Source organism: Mytilus trossulus, chromosome 4 (assembly GCF_036588685.1).
Source record: "Mytilus trossulus isolate FHL-02 chromosome 4, PNRI_Mtr1.1.1.hap1, whole genome shotgun sequence".
NCBI classification, from domain to species: Eukaryota; Metazoa; Mollusca; class Bivalvia; order Mytilida; family Mytilidae; genus Mytilus; species Mytilus trossulus.
In genome coordinates this window covers 92,707,133-92,733,941 of record NC_086376.1, presented here as the reverse complement: position 1 = coordinate 92,733,941, position 26,809 = coordinate 92,707,133, and the positions used below count along the sequence as shown (strand labels likewise).

The 26,809-nt window shown below is 37.2% G+C and overlaps 2 protein-coding genes across 2 annotated transcripts; one reads left to right on the top strand and one right to left on the bottom strand.

Moving 5' to 3' along the window:
- Positions 1-2,736: 2,736 nt before the first annotated feature.
- LOC134716328 (U6 snRNA-associated Sm-like protein LSm6) lies at positions 2,737-10,484 on the bottom strand. Its single transcript, XM_063579245.1, has 4 exons — positions 10,364-10,484; positions 4,518-4,610; positions 3,720-3,833; positions 2,737-3,072 (listed from the first exon to the last, which is right to left on the bottom strand). Exons 2-4 carry the CDS (start codon positions 4,606-4,608, stop codon positions 3,038-3,040), a joined length of 240 nt encoding a protein of 79 aa, XP_063435315.1. The 5' UTR covers positions 4,609-4,610; positions 10,364-10,484; the 3' UTR covers positions 2,737-3,037.
- Positions 10,236-12,916, top strand: LOC134716327 (iron-sulfur cluster co-chaperone protein HscB-like). The gene is made up of 2 exons (XM_063579244.1): positions 10,236-10,917; positions 11,676-12,916. The coding sequence occupies exons 1-2, from the start codon at positions 10,393-10,395 to the stop codon at positions 12,048-12,050; spliced, it is 900 nt and encodes a 299-aa protein (XP_063435314.1). The 5' UTR covers positions 10,236-10,392; the 3' UTR covers positions 12,051-12,916.
- The last annotated feature ends 13,893 nt before the right edge of the window (positions 12,917-26,809 follow it).

Here is a 26,809-nt window from a genome sequence, read left to right as displayed (position 1 = left end):
TAACCATGCTACCTTCTTTATGTACCAGTCCTAAATCTAGCACTCACAAATATCTTTAACCAAGCTACCTTCTTTATGTAACAGTCCTAAATCAAGCACTCACAAACATCTTTAACCATGCTACCTTCTTTATGTACCGGTCCTAAATCTAAAACTCACAAACATCTTTAACCATGCTACCTTCTTTATGTACCGGTCCTAAATCTTTCACTCACAAACATCTTTAACCATGCTACCTTCTTTATGTACCAGTCCTAAATCTAGCACTCACAAACATCTTTAACCATGCTACCTTCTTTATGTACCAGTCCTAAATCTAGCACTCACAAACATCTTTAACCATGCTACCTTCTTTATGTAACAGTCCTAAATCAAGCACTCACAAACATCTTTAACCATGCTACCTTCTTTATGTACCAGTCCTAAATCTAGCACTCACAAACATCTTTAACCATGCTACCTTCTTTATGTACCAGTCCTAAATCTAGCACTCACAAACATCTTCAACCATGCTACCTTCTTTATGTACCAGTCCTAAATCTAGCACTCACAAACATCTTTAACCATGCTTCCTTCTTTATGTACCAGTCCTAAATCTTGCACTCACAAACATCTTTAACCATGCTACCTTCTTTATGTACCGGTCCTAAATAAAGTACTCACAAATATCTTTAACCATGCTACCTTCTTTATGTACCAGTCCTAAATCTTGAACTCACAAACATCTTTAACCATGCTACCTTCTTTATGTACCGGTCCTAAATCTAGCACTCACAAACATCTTTAACCATGCTACCTTCTTTATGTACCGGTCCTAAATCTGGATCTAGCACTCACAAACATCTTTAACCATGCTACCTTCTTTATGTACCAGTCCTAAATCTAGCACTCACAAACATCTTTAACCATGCTACCTTCTTTATGTACCAGTCCTAAATCTAGAACTCACAAACATCTTTAACCATGCTACCTTCTTTATTTACGGGTCCTAAATCTAGCACTCACAAACATCTTTAACCATGCTACCTTCTTTATGTACCGGTCCTTAATCTGAATCTAGCACTCACAAACATCTGTAACCATGCAACCTTCTTTATGTACCGGTCCTAAATCTAGCACTCACAAACATCTTTAACCATGCTACCTTCTTTATGTACCGGTCCTAAATCTAGCACTCACAAACATCTTTAACCATGCTACCTTCTTTATGTACCGGTCCTTAATCTGGATCTAGCACTCACAAACATCTGTAACCATGCAACCTTCTTTATGTACCGGTCCTAAATCTAGCACTCACAAACATCTTTAACCATGCTATCTTCTTTATGTACCAGTCCTAAATCTAGTGTGTGTATTTCAGTGGTTGTAGCTGATTAATATCCATTATATTTTTCTTCAATGAATTGCTATAACTTGGTCTGTTAGTTTTCTCGTTTGAATAGTATAAACTATTTTATGTTGGGGCAATTTATAGCTTACTACCCCTGTATACAGTATGAGTTTTTTTCACATTGTAAAGGCTGTAAAGTAACCTGTAATTCATTACATCTCCATCGTTAAAACGCTGGTGGATAGTTGTTTCATTGGCAATAATACCATATCCCTAAATTCAGGAAAACCAAACAGGCATAATTGAAAATCATTGAAAAATAAATGGAGAATGTGTCCCTGCTTGCATAAACTGTTATAAAGGGACATAACTCAAGAACAGGAAAAGTGACACTACCCAAATGTGTACATTATCTCAGTTTTGTGGTAATAAGCAGTGTTTTATAAGTATAATTACATTTGGTTAAGGGAACAGAAACGAAAAAAATCAGAAATTTTTCTATTTGTAAAAGGGCATAACTCTAGAATGGTAAAAGTGATGCCACTAAAATTCAAACAACTTCTGTGGTAAGAAGCATTGTGTATAAGTTTCTTTCCATTGGTAAAGGCAAACTAAAGTAAGAGAACAGAAACAAATATTAAACAATTTTTCCATTTGTAAAGGGAGTTTTTTAAGGGACATAACTCTAGATCGATAAAATAATGCAACCAAAATTCTAAATGGATCTGTGGAGTGTGGTAATAAGCATTGTGTATAAGTTTCATTACAACTTGGTAGAGGCAAACAAAAGTTAGAGAACTGAAACCAATTTTGTAACATACAAATGTACAGAATGACACTGGTAAAACTTAATGCCATCTCTGCCATGGCTGCACGGGACATAACAAAATATAGAAGATACCAAGAAAACATTCAAATCTGGAAAACTCACAACACCATGGCAACTTCCTATACACCAAAATGAGATGTAAACATAACAATTCTTCATAATGAATTTCAGACTAAACATCAGGGGTTGAAGTCATAAAACTTTGCTCAGTGCTTGGAGCACAATAATCGTGCTAGAAACATGAAATCCAGCATTTTTTTAAATTGGTTGATTTTCGAGTACGAGTACAAAAAACTGACTCGAAAGTTTTATGACCGTAAGGCCAGGCCTTGAAGTCATAAAACTTTGCTCAGTGCTCCGAGCACAAAAATCATGCTCGAACCATGAAATCCAACTTTTTGATTGGTTGATTCTTGAGTCTGAGTACAAAAATCATGCTCGAAAGTTTTATGACCGTGAGGCCAGATCTTCCATTATACAGTAGCTGTTTATGTATTGAACATTTTGATTGACAAGCTGAATGCAGTATACCATCAATTCCATGAAAGGTTTTTAACATGACAAACAAGAATACTACTTCATGTACATATTTTATTGTATTCTTTTCATTTTTTATAAGAAGAGGATCACAAATTTTACAAACACATACTTTATGCATGAAGCTCAGATCCTTCTAATAAAATTTGTTAAATGAATGAATGACATTAATATGCTTGTACATACAGGTCACAATGACAGAATCATAAATGTCGATGATTTTAAAAAAGATGATATACCACAGAAATTACTGACATACAAACTTAGTTATGTCATAACAATAACATAGTTATTATATACAAATAGTGTCCACATTTACACCAAAACCATTCACATGGTGGTCATATCCTTCTCTTCTGTGTACTGATGTATAATACTGAAAAAGAGAGAAAGTATTGAATAAATAACATGTAATAACATGGTCTTAGATGCTTATATCTATGGCATTTGGTCTCTTGTGGATAGTTTTCTCATTTGCAATAATATCTCATTTATGTATTAAAGTACAACATGTGTTACCCTTTTCTATGAAGCTATAGTGTTTTTTACTGGTAATCAGCAAATTAATAAAACAAATTTGTATTTTGTTGACCTATGAAACAATGAAATGCCATTATAACTGACAGTTATTTAATTTTAATATAATTACAAACGAAAGTGAACCAACGCCTGGTAAGTCTGTAGTAAGTTAGAGTCCCTGAAGTGGATACCTCGGGTATGCAGGGTCGTTATGATAAAACACAAAAATGTAGCACCGAAACATGTCGATCAATAAATTTTATGCAGGAGTCCCTCAAGTGTTGTTGTTATAAGACTTTCTACAATATTAATATAAGTTTAATGTGTGACAATGTTCTGACTACCACTGATCTGAAGATCAAACTTTTAAATTATGTTTTTTTTTTTGTGGTTTCCCATAAACTGACCTAATCTCAAACTAACACATAGTTTACATTCCTACCACCAGAAACAGCATACCTACATCTTGCTTTTAGACTCAGCTGAGGCCAGATGAAAACTTACCATTATTTCCCCTAATGAAGGCATCTCCATATTTATTTTTCAACTGTCCATTCACATATTCTTCTGTTTGTTCCAAAGCAATATTCATGTATCCATCTAAGCAAGCTAAGACACCTAGTAATTAAAAAAATATTTGTATATTGAAGTTGTATATAGAAGGTTCTAATTATGTAAGACTGAGGTTGATAAGTAATGTGGTCAATTTGATAGACATTTTAGGAGGTGGGGCATATGTGGTTCATATGTGTATTATGTGCACATACATGAGAACTACAGGGAACTATATTTCAGTGTGAATACATTTAGTAACAGTAGCTAACCTGTCATGTTGTTAGGGAGGCCAGTGCCTTAGTAAAGATTTAGAACAAGTTCTAATCTTTCCAAAAAATCAGTATTATACCTTTAAAAATAGTGAACTTTTATTTATTTCTAGCTTTCAAAATTATCTTATAGTATTCAGAATAAAAAGTTCATAAAAATATTCAATAAATTCAGAGTTACTAGAAACAAGAATTTCTGTTCATAGCTACTAATATTTACAAATTAAGATTGGTGGATTCCTCTAGAAGATTCTTGTGTCAATAGTTAGCTGTCTCATTGGAGTGTACTCTCATTTCCTTAATTCATATATTGTTCTTAAAAAGGTTCTTAAAAATAAACATCAATTTACATATACTAATAAATAAAACATTCAGTTGGTATCAACATTGTCTACTTTGACTAAGATACTTGACTCAAAAACTATGAAAATAAAAAGCAGAAAATAATAAAGTTCTATTTGTCTTTAAATTGTCCTACCTCTGTAATCTACTCCTGAGTTCAGCTTTACTACAACAGGTCTGCCTATGATTTGTTTCAAAAACTCACTTGGAGTCTGTTTTCTACTCATATCTAAAAATAGACAACTTAATTTTAATTTAAACTATAAATAGAATATTGCTACACGTTTGTATACCATGTATACATATATTAATTGGGGTATTCAAGATCTACAAATTTATCACGATTGTAGTTTTAAAACATGAAACATTTGGCATACATTAAAATAAAAATATTAGATTTAAATTCCCAAAACATTTTGTGCTGTATAGAATAAATCTTATGCAACATGTGTTTGAGGCGACAATGCCTACATTTTTGTCTCAGGTTGATGAAAGTCACATGATAGATTCAACTTACTACCATATCTCAGAACTGACCTATTGTTGAGAAAATACCAAAGAGAAATATTAACCAACCAGATCTAAGGTAAATGCCTGTTATAATGCATATAATGAACATTATAATGTGTTAACTGTAGATATTTATAGCCTCTTTTTTTTCTTCACTGTGAATACCAATGTCACTCTGATAAAATTATAATCAATTTAACTATTGTCAGTTTATTGTCTTAATTTCGAATGCCATAACCATTTAAGTCAAATGCTTCAGTGTTATAGAGGACTGCAATTTAATAAAATTGACATTAAGATTTTTATTAATATTTTGTATATAGGTATTCCTCAATGTCAGATGTATATTAAGGACAGATTGAGAAGAAATGGTATTAATCCTCAATTTCTTGTCTGTTACAGGATAAGGCCTAAAAAAAATAATGTGTGTTTCAGGTAACATCATTTTGAAAAACAGGGTCAGTAGGTCGAATTTCTTTTTTTTTTTTACATTGTAAACGAAATTTCTTGGATTTTAACCTATTTGGAATACCTTTTGACATTAATAAAATGTTTTACTGGCTTTCTGTGCCAGTAGAAGCAAGGTAGATAAATAATTAGGTCAATTAGCAGAAGCCTGTGTCTGAAACAGGGTTGGTTGAAGCCATTTTTTAGGTTTTTTTTAAGATTCAATAAAAAAATTAGGGTCAGGGCTAAAACCAGGGTTTGTCGGGTTACTGGAAATTCAGGTTTTTTTTCTCTGCCTAAGCAAATTTACTTCTTTCAATGTTTGTACAAGGCCCTCTTTCAATTGCTAGGGAATGGGCACTTAGTTTAAATTTACTGATACATCAGGTTTAAGTTACATATATCAATATAGGGGGGCCTTTTTCTAATACACCTTATCGCAAGTTACCGCTAATCCCCACTGACCCAGCGGCTTGAACTTTTGACGCATACAACAATCACCTTTTCATTGTGGCATCAGATATTTTGTTTTATGACATCAAAACTTTACGGGAACCTACGTGATATCCAGCAATAGCGGACAAATAGCTATAAGGTGTATTCTTTTATTTATATATTTGTTTAGGGGCCAGCCGAAGGACGCCTCCGGGTGTGGGAATTTCTCGTTACATTGAAGACCTGTTGGTGACCTTCTGCTGTTGTTTTTTCTATGGTCAGATTGTTGTCTCTTTGATACATTCACCATTTGGCTTCTCAATTTTATTTTAGTATAATATGAGAGGGGGGATAGGAGTGGTCCTGATCCCGAAATCCCGAACTTAAAGGGAAAATTCACGATTTTTTACTTATGGTTTAAATATGTTCATTATGGCATAATATATATATTCACTAAGTTTTATCTCTATATGTGTAGTAATAAAGGAGAAATTCAATAATTAATGAAAAAATATTAACAACTTCCTGTAGGTCGTGACGTTTTCTCCTGGTTTTTGCATGCCGGGATTTAAAATACAATCATTAAAAGTCTTGGTTTTTAATATTTTAACGTAATCGCAAGCGCGCTGATGACTTATGCTTTATCTAATAACCAGCCGATAATAAGAAGATAAAACGCACAGACGTGCAATTGTACACATTCATGAGATAAATTTTCTACGTTAAACGTATATATTCGAATGATTTTTTTGGACAACACAAAAAGATATAAATTTATTTTTAATTAATGCATTTTCAGACTGATAAGGCGAACAAATTAAAGTACAAAAATCTGTAAAGACAATATGTTTGTGTACCCTTATTGACCTTTTACTGTCTCTGCTATGACTAGGTTTATCCGATGTGTGTATTCACGGTTCTGTGGCAATACTCGTAGATGGCTTGTTGAAAGGTAAATTGTTATTTGCAATTCGGTATTTGACTACGCCTCTAGGGCACACCTTGCCAGGTGTGACTGTCTATTCGGATCAGTGGATTATAAAACAAGGGAGCATTTTATAATACACACATTTAAAATACATATTCAATTTTGTGACAAATGAAAATAGATCGCCGTGGAATTATTTAACTATATTTGGTGCTATTATTTATTTGAATTTAAATAAATTAATTTCCGTAGAAATAAACAATTTTCGGGTAAAGACGGCAAACTTAATTCATGTGTCAGAATGAAATGATATACACCTCTTGTTCTTGATTTATGTCTCATAAAGAAGGGGAACTTAGAAATTCAGCTATTTGACAACAAAAAAATATTTAAAAAAATTGACCGGAAATTTAACTAAAGGATCTTCTTGGAATGGAAACGAAAATTTACGAATAGATAATCTTTTCAAGTGTAGAAAACGTCAACCAAATTTATCCATAATCGGCCTATAATACTTTAGCTATTTGACCAACGATGATTAAAAACAAAAGACAACGAATTTAATGTCATCTTTCCCTATTTTTGAATGTAATGATAAGTCTGTTCGTTCAACTGACAAGAATACCCCTAAAGCGGACAGGCAGTTTATTCTTTAAATTGCTGTCATTGAATATCAAGAAAGAAAATAAATCCCGAAATTGATTTGAAACTTTAATACTAAATAGTTTTCCTAGAAAATATTCACATCCCTTTGGGATTATTAGTGTACGTCCAGTTGCATATATATTACATGAATATCGCGGAACAAGTGTGATGATGACGAATTTCTTCCTTTATTTTAACTGGCAAGAATACCCCTAAAGCGGACAAGCAGTTTAGTCTTTAAAATGCTGTCATTGAATATCAAGAAAGAAAATAAATCCCGACATTGATTTGAAACTTTAATACTAAATAGTTTTCCTAGAAAATATTCACATCCCTTTGGGATTATTAGTGTACGTCCAGTTGCATATATATTACATGAATATCGGAACTTTCAACAATTGTGATGATGACGAATTTCTTCCTTTATTAACAATCTAATTGATATATAAATCTGTGATTTTACTATGTTCATAACTTCGATGAACCAAAGCAAGTTATATATCGACCTGTATTTAAATCAAATTGGTTCTCTTCTTCTTCTTCTTTTGGTATACAATAGTCCATCAAATTCGTTGACTACATACTGTGGGGATACATGGACTAGTCTATTTACAAAACTTTTACCCCAGTTCGCACAAAATGTATGTTTCTTTGTTCAATGAATACATGTATATATTTTAAATTGCGCCATAGTTCCGTAACTTTCTATCCAGACGTATAAACGAATCGTCGACAAGTGCGTACATTTTTTAAATCAATATTTCTGGTATGTTCCAATCTGTCCTTTTCTATTGAGAACGAGTATACATTACATTTTCCCAAATTAACCCTTGGAAAAAATATGTAAATAGATTTTTCTTTCTTCAAATCTTTTTTTTTGGGGGTATTATTTATATTTTTATAAATAATATTCTTTACACCAGAAATGTTTTTTATAAACAAGCGTATGAGTTAAGTAATGACTAGTATATAACATCACTTTCGGACACGCAAGACCGAGATGTATATTATACACCTGATAGTTCAAAATGGAAAGTTAAGTTATCGGCCGTGTACACTGATCAATACCTACAGAAGTGAAACGATGCATGAACTTGCAAGCCCGACAGGAAATCGTTTGAATACCTGGACGTGTCACCTCACACCCCTCACAATACCTTTGGGAGTAATACCTTTAGCCATGCTGGTGATCAGATGAGGGAAGATCCGAATTTATTTGAATAAAGTTTATTACTTTAAATGAACGAATAAGATTTTCCAAAACAATTTTCACGGAACACTTATTTAAGATTTGAACTTTGACTTTTTAATTATTCCAATATTACATTAAAACAGTTTAAAAGTAACAAACTATGTTTATTAAAAAAAAAATAAGAACATTTTACGTACCAAGTTAGTTAGTCAGATAAAACAACCGTATGATTGACAAGATATCGACACGCAACTACGACTACATCGTTTATTGTAGTTTTGGTCCTTTGTGGTTAATAGACATATCAGGATTTTTTATCGTAGAAGATGACAAAATGGCGGAAGGCAGAGAGTTGATACTCAAATTTAAAATCAATGGGGATCTCCCACCTATCGGAATAAAACTTTAATATCTATAAATTTGAGAATTTTTATACAGAATGGACATAAGGCCACGGTTTTTTAATTTGTTGGTTTACGGATTTTCTCCATGAAAAAGTCGGGTCGGTCGGTCGGAAAAAAAAAGAAAAAAAAGATCTTTCAAGACAGAAAACTGATATGCAAAATAAAAATATATTTCACCTTTCTAATATATGTTTTTCATACTATTTTTTTCATCGTTCTTAAATTTTAGTTTGATAATTATTATTGCTCAGCTCTGAGACTACTATTATAGTAGTCTCAGCTCAGCTGTAAACATCGCATGACATTGTCTAATAATTTCCCGTAAAATAAGTGAAAAACGTAATAGACTCGTCCATTGGAAAAACGAGAATATCAGGTTAAATAATCTGTTGTCATGCATTCCCGTTTATTATCCAAATGGAACATATTTTTTTATTATCTATGAAACAAGAATATATCAAATGATTTGTTAAAATTCAGTATTTTAACTTGATGTCTTGAACTTCCACCTGTCCACATTTGGACAAGTCTATTTATATGAGAACATGCATCTTACGGACTGGTCACAAATAAGGAAAACGAACTTATTGTGTAATTGGTTTTAAACACAGGTTTCGTTCTGCAAAATTATTTGCGCAAACAACCTTTCAAGGTCATTAATAATTGATTTGTCTATTTTTAGAAACGTAAACTGAAAGTTTCATTTTTCACAACAGAAAGTGTCATCACTTCTGTTAGTGATTAATGCATTTTATTTCATAAAAAAGGATATTTTAATTATTTTTCAGGGATAATGCATTTCTAAGGGTCGGCGAGAATAAAAAAAAGCCTGAAAATTCGATTTTATTTTTATTTTGGAAATCGGCAAAATCGGGTCGGCGGATCCGTAAACCAACAAATTAAAAAATCCTGGCCTAATATTAATTTTTGATTTTTTTGCGAAGTTTCCCTTTAAAAAAACGAAATCCCAAGGTCCCAAATTTAAATAAAGTAAATTCCGACATCCAGAAATCTGAAAAAAGGATTACAGGATCCCGAACAGGTCAATCCCGAAATTCCAAGCTTAAAAACACCCTGAGTCCCGATAAAGACAAAGGTCCTATCCCCCTTCATATGACAAAAGAAATTTAGATATGTCTACTCCAAATGAAAGATTTTATTGTTTGAATAGTTTGAATATTCAAACAAAGCCAAAGGGAATGGGCTTCGAAACAACCTGGACCGAAATTGTTATATGGCCGAAACGTGCTGTGGACGAAATCGGAGTGGCCGAAACGACCTGTGGTTGTGCCTTGTAGTATGACCGAAACGTCTCTGGAAATATTCTTTTCTTACATTTTCAAACATATTTGTGAGTTGAAGTTAAAACAGGTGTAAAGCCAAAGCTGAACTTTAAATATCATATCGATACCATTACATACTTATAAACTATAGACTGCAAACACTTCTCATGCCGCTTGAAGAAATAAAAGCGAATATTCTCACGATAGCTGCTCTATCGAATGCATTGAGACACGTGATATTTCTCGCGTTATTCAAGATGTCTGCGCCCATGAAGTTATTAAAATCGTTCCAAAAGTTGATATCTACCAATATAAGACAAATTAATACACTTTCAAGTAAAGAAATATGTTACCTTCATTTTATAGCAAATCAACGAACTAGACAATACCACAGTTTTACTTGTCAGACGCAAAGTTTACACCAGGGTACCTTGTTTGGCAAAACCTCCTTACGAAATCGAAGGAATTATAGTCTACAACATAGAGAATGTTGGCGTTGTGGAAAACCGACAAATACCAAAGAAGACATATTTTTCTGCAAGTGTGGGGTTGTTCAATCCGTCCACTCATTGTCTTATTTCGAAATAATGAGCTTATGTGATAGTTTTGATGTTGACACAGCAGTCTTGTCACAAAAGTACAAAGAATTACAAAAGTTGCTGCATCCAGACAAGCACACATTGAAATCAGAGGTAAAAATTTCATGTTAGGCCTGAAGGTAAAGGGCATTTCTACCCTCACATATATGTCTATCTATTTTTTGTTAAAGAAAATAAGTTCTTTATGACCTTATATGCCTGTTTAGGGCAGCTAGGTATTATGGTATACCAGTGTCTCTCCGTTTTTCAACATTTCCGTCATTAATTCAAATACACTTGAACCAATTTGCATAAAAATAATAATTGTTACCATCGTATTAGGAAAAAAATTAATGTGGTTCGTCAAAATCAGTCAAAGTTTTTTTAGGCAAAAAAGAAAGTGTACATTTTGATATCACCATACATAAAAAATTAACGTTAACGTCATTGGCAAGAACTTTTACCTTATTCATAATGAAGGTACCTCCATTACAACCCTCTGATATGATAGAACAATTTATCAAACTTCACTATTTTAAAATGCAGAGGGGGTAGCATGTGCACAAGGCGCAGCTGTTTATTTGTTACTTGATACCTGTTGTCTGCTCCTATACACAACACATAAACAACCAAACAAAAATTAGGACCAATTGCCTAGTGCACAGGCCCATTTGAAAAAAGGAAGGAAAATCACTAAAAGGTAGGAAAATCACTAAAAGGTAACACCCTGCCACTGACAGACTGAAAGCTCTTTTTTTAAGAGCCTAGATGGTCTAGTGGTCTAACTTCCTGCAATTATTTGTGTATATATTATTGTTAATGATTTGTATGTGTGTTTCACAATATGTTTTATTATACTAAATTCTTTCCAGGAAGAAAAAATCCTTTTTGAAGAGCAGTCATCCCTAGTAAACAAAGCTTACAGTGCTTTGGTTAAACCTTTGAATCGTGCATTATACATGCTTGAACAAGCTGGACATCCAATAGAGGAACAGAATAGTAATGTTGATCAAGAATTCTTAATGGAAATCATGGAAATCAATGAAGACATTGCTGATGCTGATTCTCCAGAGTCACTCAAACCTATAGAAATAATAAACAAGAAAAGACTGGATGACAACATAAGTCAAGTATCTAAAGCCTTTCAGGAAGGGGACATAACTGCAGCTAAACAGCTTGTCATAAAACTCAAATATTTCACAAATATTGATGACAAAATCAAAGACATTTACAGAGGCCAGTTCTGATTGCCTAGAATTGTAGCTTAGACTGCAATTTGGATCTACGTGGATTAAGGGTGGGAAAAGTTAGATATTCATGAAAAAGAGGATAATTTTCACGTGATAATTTTATATACAAATGTATGGCATTTACTTTGCAACACATATTATCTTTATACCAGAGGCATTTGGGACAGGAACCCACTGTTATTTTAATCAGATTCGAACCCATGTTATTTTTTATCTGTGATACAGGTATTCTAATTGAAATTAGTTATTAAGCTTAATTACTTTTTCTATTGTCTACAAAGTTTGTGATTAAGTCAATTGGTATACTGGAATACAGTCCCACCTATTTGAATTTCAACTTTGCATTTTTCTGTCAAAATGATACAAGAGCTAGACACAATTATGTCTGTGTCAACACTTAATGAATTCATTTCCGAATGGTTTTAATCTTATTTTTTATCTATATATTAAGTTTGAAGTTAAATGTTTTGTAATGTATATCTAACTATCTGAGGAAATAACAGAAATCTATTTTTATTTAATTTTTGTCTGTCTACTTCAAATCTAAAAAAACATTCAAAGATATATATAGGTTTCATTTCAAGTTAGAATTTGATATATATTACTTGATATTAACCCCCCGGTATTTTATTTGTAGTGAAACTTACACATGTACAAAGAAAGGTTGTGATACACTAGTAAATGTATTACCAAATTCATATGCAGAATTGTTATAGCCAGTGTGATGTTGAATAGTGCTGATTTATTTTGTGTATCATGTGTGTATGAAGAGGAATTTAAATGTGTGTGCTGGAAGATATTGATGAAAATGTGTGTGAGACACCTTATAAGTATTAATAAAAACTATATTTTTAGACTTTGAATTTTTAGAATTGTCAATTTTCATCTACAGTTAGTATGATTAATGAAGTGGATGTGGTAAGTGTAGTTGTCTATGAGTCATCTCTAAAAGATTGTATTTAGCATTTATTAACAAATCTTGATATGTAAATCTGGAGCTGGAATGTCAGTTAACTGCTAGTAGCTATATAGTCTGTTGTTATTTATGTATTATTGTCATTAAACCCTCGCTTTAAAAAAGGGGGGGTATACTGTTTTACCTCTGTCTTTCAGTCCGTCCGTCAGTCCGTCAGTCAGTCCGTCCCATGAAACTTTCGTCACATTTTTCTCAGGAACTACACATCCACCTTTTCTGTAATTTGGTATCAACATTTATATATGTCAGCCATACTGTGTGATGCGTTTTCAGATTCATCATTCATCGACTTCCTGTTTACCCAACACTTGTATGATTTTACACATGATAGCCAAGTTGAAAATTTTCGTCACATTTTTCTCAGGAATTACAATACAAGGATTTCTGAAATTTGGTTTCAGGATTTATGTAAGTCAGCTATACAGTGTGATGCATTTTCAGATTCATCACTCAACAACTTCCTGTTTACCGAAACACTTGTATGATTTTACACATGATAGCCAAGTTGAAAATTTTCTTCACATTTTTCTCAGGAACTACAATACTAGGATTTCTGAAATTTGGTTTCAGGATTTATATGAGTCAGCTATACCGTGTGATGTGTTTTCAGATTCATCACTCGACAACTTCCTGTTTACTGAAACACTTGTATGATTTTACACATGATAGCCAAGTTGAAAATTTTCGTCACATTTTTCTCAGGAACTACAATACAAGGATTTCTGAAATTTGGTTTCAGGATTTATATAAGTCAGCTATACCGTGTGATGCGTTTTCAGATTCATCACTCGACAACTTCCTGTTTACCGAACACTTGCATATTTTTACACTATTAATATTATCCAGTTGCGGCGGGGGTATCATCAGTGAGCAGTAGCTCACAGTTTCACTTGTTTTGTTTATTTTCTTTTGTTACATCTTTTGACATCAGACTCAGACTTCTCTTGAACTGAATTTTAATGTGCGTATTGTTATGTGTTTATGTTTCTACATTTGCTTGAGGTATAGGGTTGAGATCTCATTAACATGTTTAACTCTGCCACATTTCAGGAGCCTCTGACCTTTGTTAGTCTTGTTATATTTTAAATTGAGTTTCTTGTGTGTAATTTGGAGCTTAGTATGGCGTTCATTATCACTGAACTAGTATATATTTGTTTCGGGTCCAGTTGAAGGACGCCTCCGGGTGTGTGAATTTCTCGCTGCATTGAAAACCTAATAGTGAACTTCTGCTGTTGTCTGTTCTATGGTCAGGTTGTTGTCCCTTTGACCTTTCCCATTTCCATTCACAATTTTATTTTATAACAACTTAATTACAGGCTCCTGATTTGGTACAGAAATAGCAGCACATACAGAATTTGATAGGGTTAGACTGTTGGCTGGTGCCAAACCTTCCCCTGACCTGGCACAGTGATGTATACAGACATAGCAGCACATACATAATTTGATAGGATGCATGTTGATTGGTGCCAAACCCTCCCCTGACCTGGCACAGTGATGTATACAGACATAGCAGCACATACATTATTTGATAGGGTACATGTTGATTGGTGCCAAACCCTCCCCTGACCTGGCACAGTGATGTATACAGACATAGCAGCACATACATATTTGATAGGGTACATGTTGTCTGGTGCCAAACCCTCCCCTGACCTGGCACAGTGATGTATACAGACATAGCAGCACATACATAATTTGATAGGGTACATGTTGATTGGTGCCAAACCCTCCCCTGACCTGGTACAGTGATGTATACAGACATAGCAGCACATACATAATTTGATAGGGTACATGTTGATTGGTGCCAAACCCTCCCCTGACCTGGCACAGTGATGTATACAGACATAGTAGCACATACATAATTTGATAGGGTACATGTTGATTGGTGCCAAACCCTCCCCTGACCTGGCACAGTGATGTTTACAGACATAGCAGCACATACAGAATTTGATAGGGTACATGTTGATTGGTGCCAAACCCTCCCCTGACCTGGCACAGTGATGTATACAGACATAGCAGCACATACATAATTTGATAGGGTACATGTTGATTGGTGCCAAACCTTCCCCTGACCTGGCACAGTGATGTATACAAACATAGCAGAACATACATAATTTGATAGGGTACATGTTGATTGGTGCCAAACCTTCCCCTGACCTGGCACAGTGATGTATACAGACATAGCAGCACATACATAATTTGATAGGGTACATGTTGATTGGTGCCAAACCCTCCCCTGACCTGGCACAGTGATGTATACAGACATAGCAGCACATACATTATTTGATAGGGTACATGTTGATTGGTGCCAAACCCTCCCCTGACCTGGCACAGTGATGTATACAGACATAGCAGCACATACATAATTTGATAGGGTACATGTTGATTGGTGCCAAACCCTCCCCTGACCTGGCACAGTGATGTATACAGACATAGCAGCACATACATAATTTGATAGGGTACATGTTGATTGGTGCCAAACCCTCCCCTAACATGTCACAGTGATGTATACAGACATAGCAGCACATACATAATTTGATAGGGTACATGTTGATTGGTGCCAAACCCTCCCCTAACCTGGCACAGTGATGTATACAGACATAGTAGCACATACATAATTTGATAGGGTACATGTTGATTGGTGCCAAACCCTCCCCTGACATGGCACAGTGATGTATACAGACATAGCAGCACATACATAATTTGATAGGGTACATGTTGATTGGTGCCAAACCCTCCCCTGACATGGCACAGTGATGTATACAGACATAGCAGCACATACATAATTTGATAGGGTACATGTTGATTGGTGCCAAACCCTCCCCTAACATGGCACAGTGATGTATACAGACATAGCAGCACATACATAATTTGATAGGGTACATGTTGATTGGTGCCAAACCCTCCCCTAACCTGGCACAGTGATGTATACAGACATAGCAGCACATACATAATTTGATAGGGTACATGTTGATTGGTGCCAAACCCTCCCCTAACCTGGCACAGTGATGTATACAGACATAGCAGCACATACATAATTTAATAGGGTACATGTTGATTTGTGCCAAACCCTCCCCTAACCTGGCACAGTGATGTATACAGGCATAGCAGCACATACATAATTTGATAGGGTACATGTTGATTGGTGCCAAACCCTCCCCTGACCTGGCACAGTGATGTATACAGACATAGCAGCACATACATAATTTGATAGGGTACATGTTGATTGGTGCCAAACCCTCCCCTGACCTGGCACAGTGATGTATACAGACATAGCAGCACATACATAATTTGATAGGGTACATGTTGATTGGTGCCAAACCCTCCCCTAACCTGGCACAGTGATGTATACAGACATAGCAGCACATACATAATTTGATAGGGTACATGTTGATTGGTGCCAAACCCTCCCCTGACCTGGCACAGTGATGTATACAGACATAGCAGCACATACATAATTTGATAGGGTACATGTTGATTGGTGCCAAACCCTCCCCTAACCTGGCACAGTGATGTATACAGACATAGCAGCACATACATAATTTGATAGGGTACATGTTGATTGGTGCCAAACCCTCCCCTAACCTGGCACAGTGATGTATACAGACATAGCAGCACATACATAATTTGATAGGGTACATGTTGATTGGTGCCAAACCCTCCCCTAACCTGGCACAGTGATGTATACAGACATAGCAGCACATACATAATTTGATAGGGTACATGTTGATTGGTGCCAAACCCTCCCCTGACCTGGCACAGTGATGTATACAGACATAGCAGCACATACATAATTTGATAGGGTACATGTTGATTGGTGCCAAACCCTCCCCTGACCTGGCACAGTGATGTATACAGACATAGCAGCACATACATAATTGGATAGGGTACATGTTGATTGGTGCCAAACCCTCCCCTGACCTGGCACAGTGATGTATACAGACATAGCAGCACATACATAATTTGATAGGGTACATGTTGATTGGTGCCAAACCCTCCCCTGACCTGGCACAGTGATGTATACAGACATAGCAGCACATACATAATTTGATAGGGTACATGTTGATTGGTGCCAAACCCTCCCCTGACCTGGCACAGTGATGTATACAGACATAGCAGCACATACATAATTTGATAGGGTACATGTTGATTGGTGCCAAACCCTCCCCTGACCTGGTACAGTGATGTATACAGACATAGCAGCACATACATAATTTGATAGGGTACATGTTGATTGGTGCCAAACCCTCCCCTGACCTGGTACAGTGATGTATACAGACATAGCAGCACATACATAATTTGATAGGGTACATGTTGATTGGTGCCAAACCCTCCCCTGACCTGGTACAGTGATGTATACAGACATAGCAGCACATACATAATTTGATAGGGTACATGTTGATTGGTGCCAAACCCTCCCCTGACCTGGCACAGTGATGTATACAGACATAGCAGCACATACATAATTTGATAGGGTACATGTTGATTGGTGCCAAACCCTCCCCTGACCTGGCACAGTGATTTATACAGACATAGCAGCACATACATAATTTGATAGGGTACATGTTGATTGGTGCCAAACCCTCCCCTGACCTGGTACAGTGATGTATACAGACATAGCAGCACATACATAATTTGATAGGGTACATGTTGATTGGTGCCAAACCCTCCCCTGACCTGGTACAGTGATGTATACAGACATAGCAGCACATACATAATTTGATAGGGTACATGTTGATTGGTGCCAAACCCTCCCCTGACCTGGTACAGTGATGTATACAGACATAGCAGCACATACATAATTTGATAGGGTACATGTTGATTGGTGCCAAACCCTCCCCTGACCTGGCACAGTGATGTATACAGACATAGCAGCACATACATAATTTGATAGGATACATGTTGATTGGTGCCAAACCCTCCCCTGACCTGGCACAGTGATGTATACAGACATAGCAGCACATACATAATTTGATAGGGTACAGGTTGATTGGTGCCAAACCCTCCCCTGACCTGGCACAGTGATGTATACAGACATAGCAGCACATACATAATTTGATAGGGTACATGTTGATTGGTGCCAAACCCTCCCCTGACCTGGCACAGTGATGTATACAGACATAGCAGCACATACATAATTTGATAGGGTACATGTTGATTGGTGCCAAACCCTCCCCTGACCTGGCACAGTGATGTATACAGACATAGCAGCACATACATAATTTGATAGGGTACATGTTGATTGGTGCCAAACCCTCCCCTGACCTGGCACAGTGATGTATACAGACATAGCAGCACATACATAATTTGATAGGGTACATGTTGATTGGTGCCAAACCCTCCCCTGACCTGGTACAGTGATGTATACAGACATAGCAGCACATACATAATTTGATAGGGTACATGTTGATTGGTGCCAAACCCTCCCCTGACCTGGCACAGTGATGTATACAGACATAGCAGCACATACATAATTTGATAGGGTACATGTTGATTGGTGCCAAACCCTCCCCTGACCTGGCACAGTGATTTATACAGACATAGCAGCACATACATAATTTGATAGGGTACATGTTGATTGGTGCCAAACCCTCCCCTGACCTGGTACAGTGATGTATACAGACATAGCAGCACATACATAATTTGATAGGGTACATGTTGATTGGTGCCAAACCCTCCCCTGACCTGGTACAGTGATGTATACAGACATAGCAGCACATACATAATTTGATAGGGTACATGTTGATTGGTGCCAAACCCTCCCCTGACCTGGTACAGTGATGTATACAGACATAGCAGCACATACATAATTTGATAGGGTACATGTTGATTGGTGCCAAACCCTCCCCTGACCTGGCACAGTGATGTATACAGACATAGCAGCACATACATAATTTGATAGGATACATGTTGATTGGTGCCAAACCCTCCCCTGACCTGGCACAGTGATGTATACAGACATAGCAGCACATACATAATTTGATAGGGTACAGGTTGATTGGTGCCAAACCCTCCCCTGACCTGGCACAGTGATGTATACAGACATAGCAGCACATACATAATTTGATAGGGTACATGTTGATTGGTGCCAAACCCTCCCCTGACCTGGCACAGTGATGTATACAGACATAGCAGCACATACATAATTTGATAGGGTACATGTTGATTGGTGCCAAACCCTCCCCTGACCTGGCACAGTGATGTATACAGACATAGCAGCACATACATAATTTGATAGGGTACATGTTGATTGGTGCCAAACCCTCCCCTGACCTGGCACAGTGATGTATACAGACATAGCAGCACATACATAATTTGATAGGGTACATGTTGATTGGTGCCAAACCCTCCCCTAACCTGGCACAGTGATGTATACAGACATAGCAGCACATACATAATTTGATAGGGTACATGTTGTTTGGTGCCAAACCCTCCCCTGACCTGGCACAGTGATGTATACAGACATAGCAGCACATACATAATTTGATAGGGTACATGTTGATTGGTGCCAAACCCTCCCCTGACCTGGCACAGTGATGTTTACAGACATAGCAGCACATACAGAATTTGATAGGGTACATGTTGATTGGTGCCAAACCCTCCCCTGACCTGGCACAGTGATGTATACAGACATAGCAGCACATACATAATTTGATAGGGTACATGTTGATTGGTGCCAAACCCTCCCCTGACCTGGCACAGTGATGTATACAGACATAGCAGCACATACATAATTTGATAGGGTACATGTTGATTGGTGCCAAACCCTCCCCTGACCTGGTACAGTGATGTATACAGACATAGCAGCACATACATAATTTGATAGGGTACATGTTGATTGGTGCCAAACCCTCCCCTGACCTGGCACAGTGATGTATACAGACATAGCAGCACATACATAATTTGATAGGGTACATGTTGATTGGTGCCAAACCCTCCCCTGACCTGGCACAGTGATGTATACAGACATAGCAGCACATACATAATTTGATAGGGTACATGTTGATTGGTGCCAAACCCTCCCCTGACCTGGCACAGTGATGTATACAGACATAGCAGCACATACATAATTTGATAGGGTACATGTTGATTGGTGCCAAACCCTCCCCTGACCTGGCACAGTGATGTATACAGACATAGCAGCACATACATAATTTGATAGGGTACATGTTGATTGGTGCCAAACCCTCCCCTAACCTGGCACAGTGATGTATACAGACATAGCAGCACATACATAATTTGATAGGGTACATGTTGTTTGGTGCCAAACCCTCCCCTGACCTGGCACAGTGATGTATACAGACATAGCAGCACATACATAATTTGATAGGGTACATGTTGATTGGTGCCAAATCCTCCCCTGACCTGGCACAGTGATGTTTACAGACATAGCAGCACATACAGAATTTGATAGGGTACATGTTGATTGGTGCCAAACCCTCCCCTGACCTGGCACAGTGATGTATACAGACATAGCAGCACATACATAATTTGATAGGGTACATGTTGATTGGTGCCAAACCCTCCCCTGACCTGGCACAGTGATGTATACAGACATAGCAGCACATACATAATTTGATAGGGTACATGTTGATTGGTGCCAAACCCTCCCCTGACCTGGTACAGTGATGTATACAGACATAGCAGCACATACATAATTTGATAGGGTACATGTTGATTGGTGCCAAACCCTCCCCTGACCTGGCACAGTGATGTATACAGACATAGCAGCACATACATAATTTGATAGGGTACATGTTGATTGGTGCCAAACCCTCCCCTGACCTGGCACAGTGATGTATACAGACATAGCAGCACATACATAATTTGATAGGGTACATGTTGATTGGTGCCAAACCCTCCCCTGACCTGGCACAGTGATGTATACAGACATAGCAGCACATACATAATTTGATAGGGTACATGTTGATTGGTGCCAAACCCTCCCCTGACCTGGCACAGTGATGTATACAGACATAGCAGCACATACATAATTTGATAGGGTACATGTTGATTGGTGCCAAACCCTCCCCTGACCTGGTACAGTGATGTATACAGACATAGCAGCACATACATAATTTGATAGGGTACATGTTGATTGGTGCCAAACCCTCCCCTGACCTGGTACAGTGATGTATACAGACATAGCAGCACATACATAATTTGATAGGGTACATGTTGATTGGTGCCAAACCCTCCCCTGACCTGGTACAGTGATGTATACAGACATAGCAGCACATACATAATTTTATAGGGTACATGTTGATTGGTGCCAAACCCTCCCCTGACCTGGCACAGTGATGTATACAGACATAGCAGCACATACATAATTTGATAGGGTACATGTTGATTGGTGCCAAACCCTCCCCTGACCTGGCACAGTGATTTATACAGACATAGCAGCACATACATAATTTGATAGGGTACATGTTGATTGGTGCCAAACCCTCCCCTGACCTGGTACAGTTATGTATACAGACATAGCAGCACATACATAATTTGATAGGGTACATGTTGATTGGTGCCAAACCCTCCCCTGACCTGGTACAGTGATGTATACAGACATAGCAGCACATACATAATTTGATAGGGTACATGTTGATTGGTGCCAAACCCTCCCCTGACCTGGTACAGTGATGTATACAGACATAGCAGCACATACATAATTTGATAGGGTACATGTTGATTGGTGCCAAACCCTCCCCTGACCTGGCACAGTGATGTATACAGACATAGCAGCACATACATAATTTGATAGGATACATGTTGATTGGTGCCAAACCCTCCCCTGACCTGGCACAGTGATGTATACAGACATAGCAGCACATACATAATTTGATAGGGTACATGTTGATTGGTGCCAAACCCTCCCCTGACCTGGCACAGTGATGTATACAGACATAGCAGCACATACATAATTTGATAGGGTACATGTTGATTGGTGCCAAACCCTCCCCTGACCTGGCACAGTGATGTATACAGACATAGCAGCACATACATAATTTGATAGGGTACATGTTGATTGGTGCCAAACCCTCCCCTGACCTGGCACAGTGATGTATACAGACATAGCAGCACATACATAATTTGATAGGGTACATGTTGATTGGTGCCAAACCCTCCCCTGACCTGGCACAGTGATGTATACAGACATAGCAGCACATACATAATTTGATAGGGTACATGTTGATTGGTGCCAAACCCTCCCCTGACCTGGTACAGTGATGTATACAGACATAGCAGCACATACATAATTTGATAGGGTACATGTTGATTGGTGCCAAACCCTCCCCTGACCTGGCACAGTGATGTATACAGACATAGCAGCACATACATAATTTGATAGGGTACATGTTGATTGGTGCCAAACCCTCCCCTGACCTGGCACAGTGATGTATACAGACATAGCAGCACATACATAATTTGATAGGGTACATGTTGATTGGTGCCAAACCCTCCCCTGACCTGGTACAGTGATGTATACAGACATAGCAGCACATACATAATTTGATAGGGTACATGTTGATTGGTGCCAAACCCTCCCCTGACCTGGTACAGTGATGTATACAGACATAGCAGCACATACATAATTTGATAGGGTACATGTTGATTGGTGCCAAACCCTCCCCTGACCTGGTACAGTGATGTATACAGACATAGCAGCACATACATAATTTGATAGGGTACATGTTGATTGGTGCCAAACCCTCCCCTGACCTGGTACAGTGATGTATACAGACATAGCAGCACATACATAATTTGATAGGGTACATGTTGATTGGTGCCAAACCCTCCCCTGACCTGGCACAGTGATGTATACAGACATAGCAGCACATACATAATTTGATAGGGTACATGTTGATTGGTGCCAAACCCTCCCCTGACCTGGTACAGTGATGTATACAGACATAGCAGCACATACATAATTTGATAGGGTACATGTTGATTGGTGCCAAACCCTCCCCTGACCTGGCACAGTGATGTATACAGACATAGCAGCACATACAGAATTTGATAGGGTACATGTTGATTGGTGCCAAACCCTCCCCTGACCTGGTACAGTGATGTATACAGACATAGCAGCACATACAGAATTTGATAGGGTACATGTTGATTGGTGCCAAACCCTCCCCTGACCTGGTACAGTGATGTATACAGACATAGCAGCACATACATAATTTGATAGGGTACATGTTGATTGGTGCCAAACCCTCCCCTGACCTGGTACAGTGATGTATACAGACATAGCAGCACATACATAATTTGATAGGGTACATGTTGATTGGTGCCAAACCCTCCCCTGACCTGGTACAGTGATGTATACAGACATAGCAGCACATACAGAATTTGATAGGGTACATGTTGATTGGTGCCAAACCCTCCCCTGACCTGGTACAGTGATGTATACAGACATAGCAGCACATACATAATTTGATAGGGTACATGTTGATTGGTGCCAAACCCTCCCCTGACCTGGTACAGTGATGTATACAGACATAGCAGCACATACATAATTTGATAGGGTACATGTTGATTGGTGCCAAACCCTCCCCTGACCTGGTACAGTGATGTATACAGACATAGCAGCACATACAGAATTTGATAGGGTACATGTTGATTGGTGCCAAACCCTCCCCTGACCTGGCACAGTGATGTATCAGTACAAAACAAGAACATTATCTTAAAACATAATGATATAATCGTGATGATAGATAAACCAAAGAGATATAAACAGCAAGAATGATCATCAGTAATCTATTTTAATATGTTCTATAAATGCTAACATGTCTGAAAGCTTAAATCGTCTCATTGGAGTTATAGCCCCTAATTTGATGATTAGGACATTATATTTTGTGCTTTGACTGCTGTATAAGTGTCAGAATGGGAGATAGGGATTACAATCTGGTGATGGCCATGTAAACTATTGGTTAAAAGCTTTATATTTCAGAAGATAAAAGACCTAGATGCTTCATACTATGTATGCAGATGAGTTATGTTACAAAGTTTTCATCTGTCATTTGTCCATTGTCCTTGACCTCATTTTCATAGTTCAATGAAAAGGGGACATTTTTGCTGTCTGAAATACTTGAGTAATAGAATAACTGTATTTGGAATATTGAATCCTTTCAAAGTCTACATGTTTGATAGACAGCTTTCACCTGACCTTGACCTCATTTCATTGATCAGTGATCAAAGTGATCATGGTCAATTCCTTATCTCGGCTACTATAAGTAATAAGGTCAACTATATTTGGTGTGTGGAATGATTATAGATTTACATGTCAGACTGGCAGGTTCCATCTGACCTTGGTCTCATTTCATGGTTCAATGGTCAATATATTACTAGTAAGTTTTTGTTTGTTTGGCTATTTCTCGAATACTATTACATGTAATATGTCTGCTGTATTTGATGTATCAAATGATTGTAAGGTGTCCATGTCTGTTTAGCAGGTTTCGTTTTTCCTTGGACCTTTACATGGTGTATTAAACAATGTTTTAATTTTTAAAATTAGTTTTCCCTGTTGGATGATACTACAATGTTTAACCAAATGGGCCTCTATATTTGATAATTGGTATGCTTGTAAGGTGTATATGTCTGTCTGGAAGATTTCATTGGTCAATGTTAAATTTTATGGTTTATGTAAATCAAACACAATAAGCAGTAGTTCAACTAGATAATAGAATGACTGTTAGGTGAACATGTCTGTCTGGCAGGATTCACCTGACCTTGACTTCAGTTTAATTGTTCATCAGTCGATGTTAACTTTTCAGGGTTATTTCCGTTTCTCAGATAGTATCAGCAATAGGTCAAATAAATTCAGGGAATAGAATGATTGCATGCTGTTCCTGTTGTCTGGCATGCTTCGTCTGACCTTGACCCCATTATTATGGTTCATTGATTAGTTTACAATTTTCGAAATTGGGTATGTTTCCAAGATGCTTTAATCTGTTGTCTGACTTTTTATTCGGTGCATGTTTTGAAATTAAATAATGATAACTAAAGCAGGCGAGACGTTTCATCGTATGCATTGTAGCACTACAGAAACGTTCACAGGTTAAATGAATAGCAATAAGGTAAAAGATTTACAAAACAATTTGTCATGGCAATTTATAATATCTAAGGGTGTGAATTTAATTGAACAGACGCCCGCCATATATTCAGCAATAAGAATGATATATCGATCATTTTGGGTGGTGGACAACTCGATGGAACAAAACTAAATGGTGCAATGAAAATGTATGACATAGCCACTAGAGCTTAACAATTATTTGCACTAAAAATGTTTTGCTTTGGCAAGGAAAGATGACGTAAAAATATGACTTGTAAATTAATTATTTGACCTTTAGGTCAAAGGTCAAGGTCAGTACTACAGATGGTCTTCAAAAGATAAAGCATTTGTCTATACAAATAAGAAAGAGGAGCAATCCCAATGAACAATCAAAAACCGACGACAAAGGAAAACACGTATAGTATAAAAGAAAAGCAAATTGAGCAACACAAACCACACAGAAAACAAGACTCCAGCAAGTTCATCGGTGGGAAGTTTCTGCTACACTGATGGCACCCATCGTGTTCTGCATGTCTATAAAATACTGGTAATACGTATCATTTGGGCCATAACATTGAAATGAAGACGGAAGTGTGGCTACTACAATTAAAACATGTTCAGCTATATGTGAGACAAATATTGCATAACGGTTATTGCATCAGTATTGTTTATATGAAGACAGTACATGCAAGTTTTAATGCACAGTAACTGCAAAACATTAATATTAAAAAGAAGATGTGGTATGATTGTCAATGAGACAACTATCCACAAAAGACCAAAAATGACACAGACATTAACAACTATAGGTCACCGTACGGCCTTCAACAATGAGCAAAGCGCATATCACATAGTCAGCTATAAAAGGCCCTGATAAGACAATGTAAAACAATTAAAACGAGAAAACTAACGGCCTTATTTATGTAAAAAAAATGAAAGAAAAAAAACAATTATGTAACACATAAACAAACGACAACCATCGAATTACAGGCTCCTGACTTGGGACAGGCACATACATAAATAATGTGGCGGGGTTATTGTTAAGTTTATTTTGCTGAAGTGATCTGAAGTCTGTCTTCAAGATGTTTAAGTCATTTTGCACTGAACTGTTAGGTGGTTGCCCTTTTCATGCACATGCAGATGAAACATACCCAATTTCGAAAATTGTAAACTAATTAATGAACCATAATAATGGGGTCAAGGTCAGACGAAGCATGCCAGACAACAGGAACACCATGCAGATGGAACGTTGTACACGTGTTAAGCTCCCCAAAATATTTAAAGTAAACATGAATTAATGGATATAAGAATACATTATGGTACAAATAATGATATATATTGGAAAATCAATATTCATTAATATGATAAAGTAGGGGAGTAGATAGACAAAGACTTAACGCAGCGTCGGGGACTCCCGTTCATGCACATGCAGCTATATATATGTTCATTGACTGATTCTTTCAAATACCGCTAATCGCAAATAAAGGTATAGCCAAAATGTCCAGTTGGGATTGTGAGGGGTACATTTTCGTTAATGCATGGGTCCCCACCGAATAGATAGAGGCAACGTATCAGTATTTGACAAAATTACTTTCCGATTGAAAAAGTGTAACAAAAAATACCCGCGTACTCCAAAAACTGAAACAAGGGAGAATTCCATAAAAGCTGACAAAATGAAACGTGGATTTTATCAACCGATTGGTAAACAACTGCCATATTTCTGCCTTAATGGAGAAA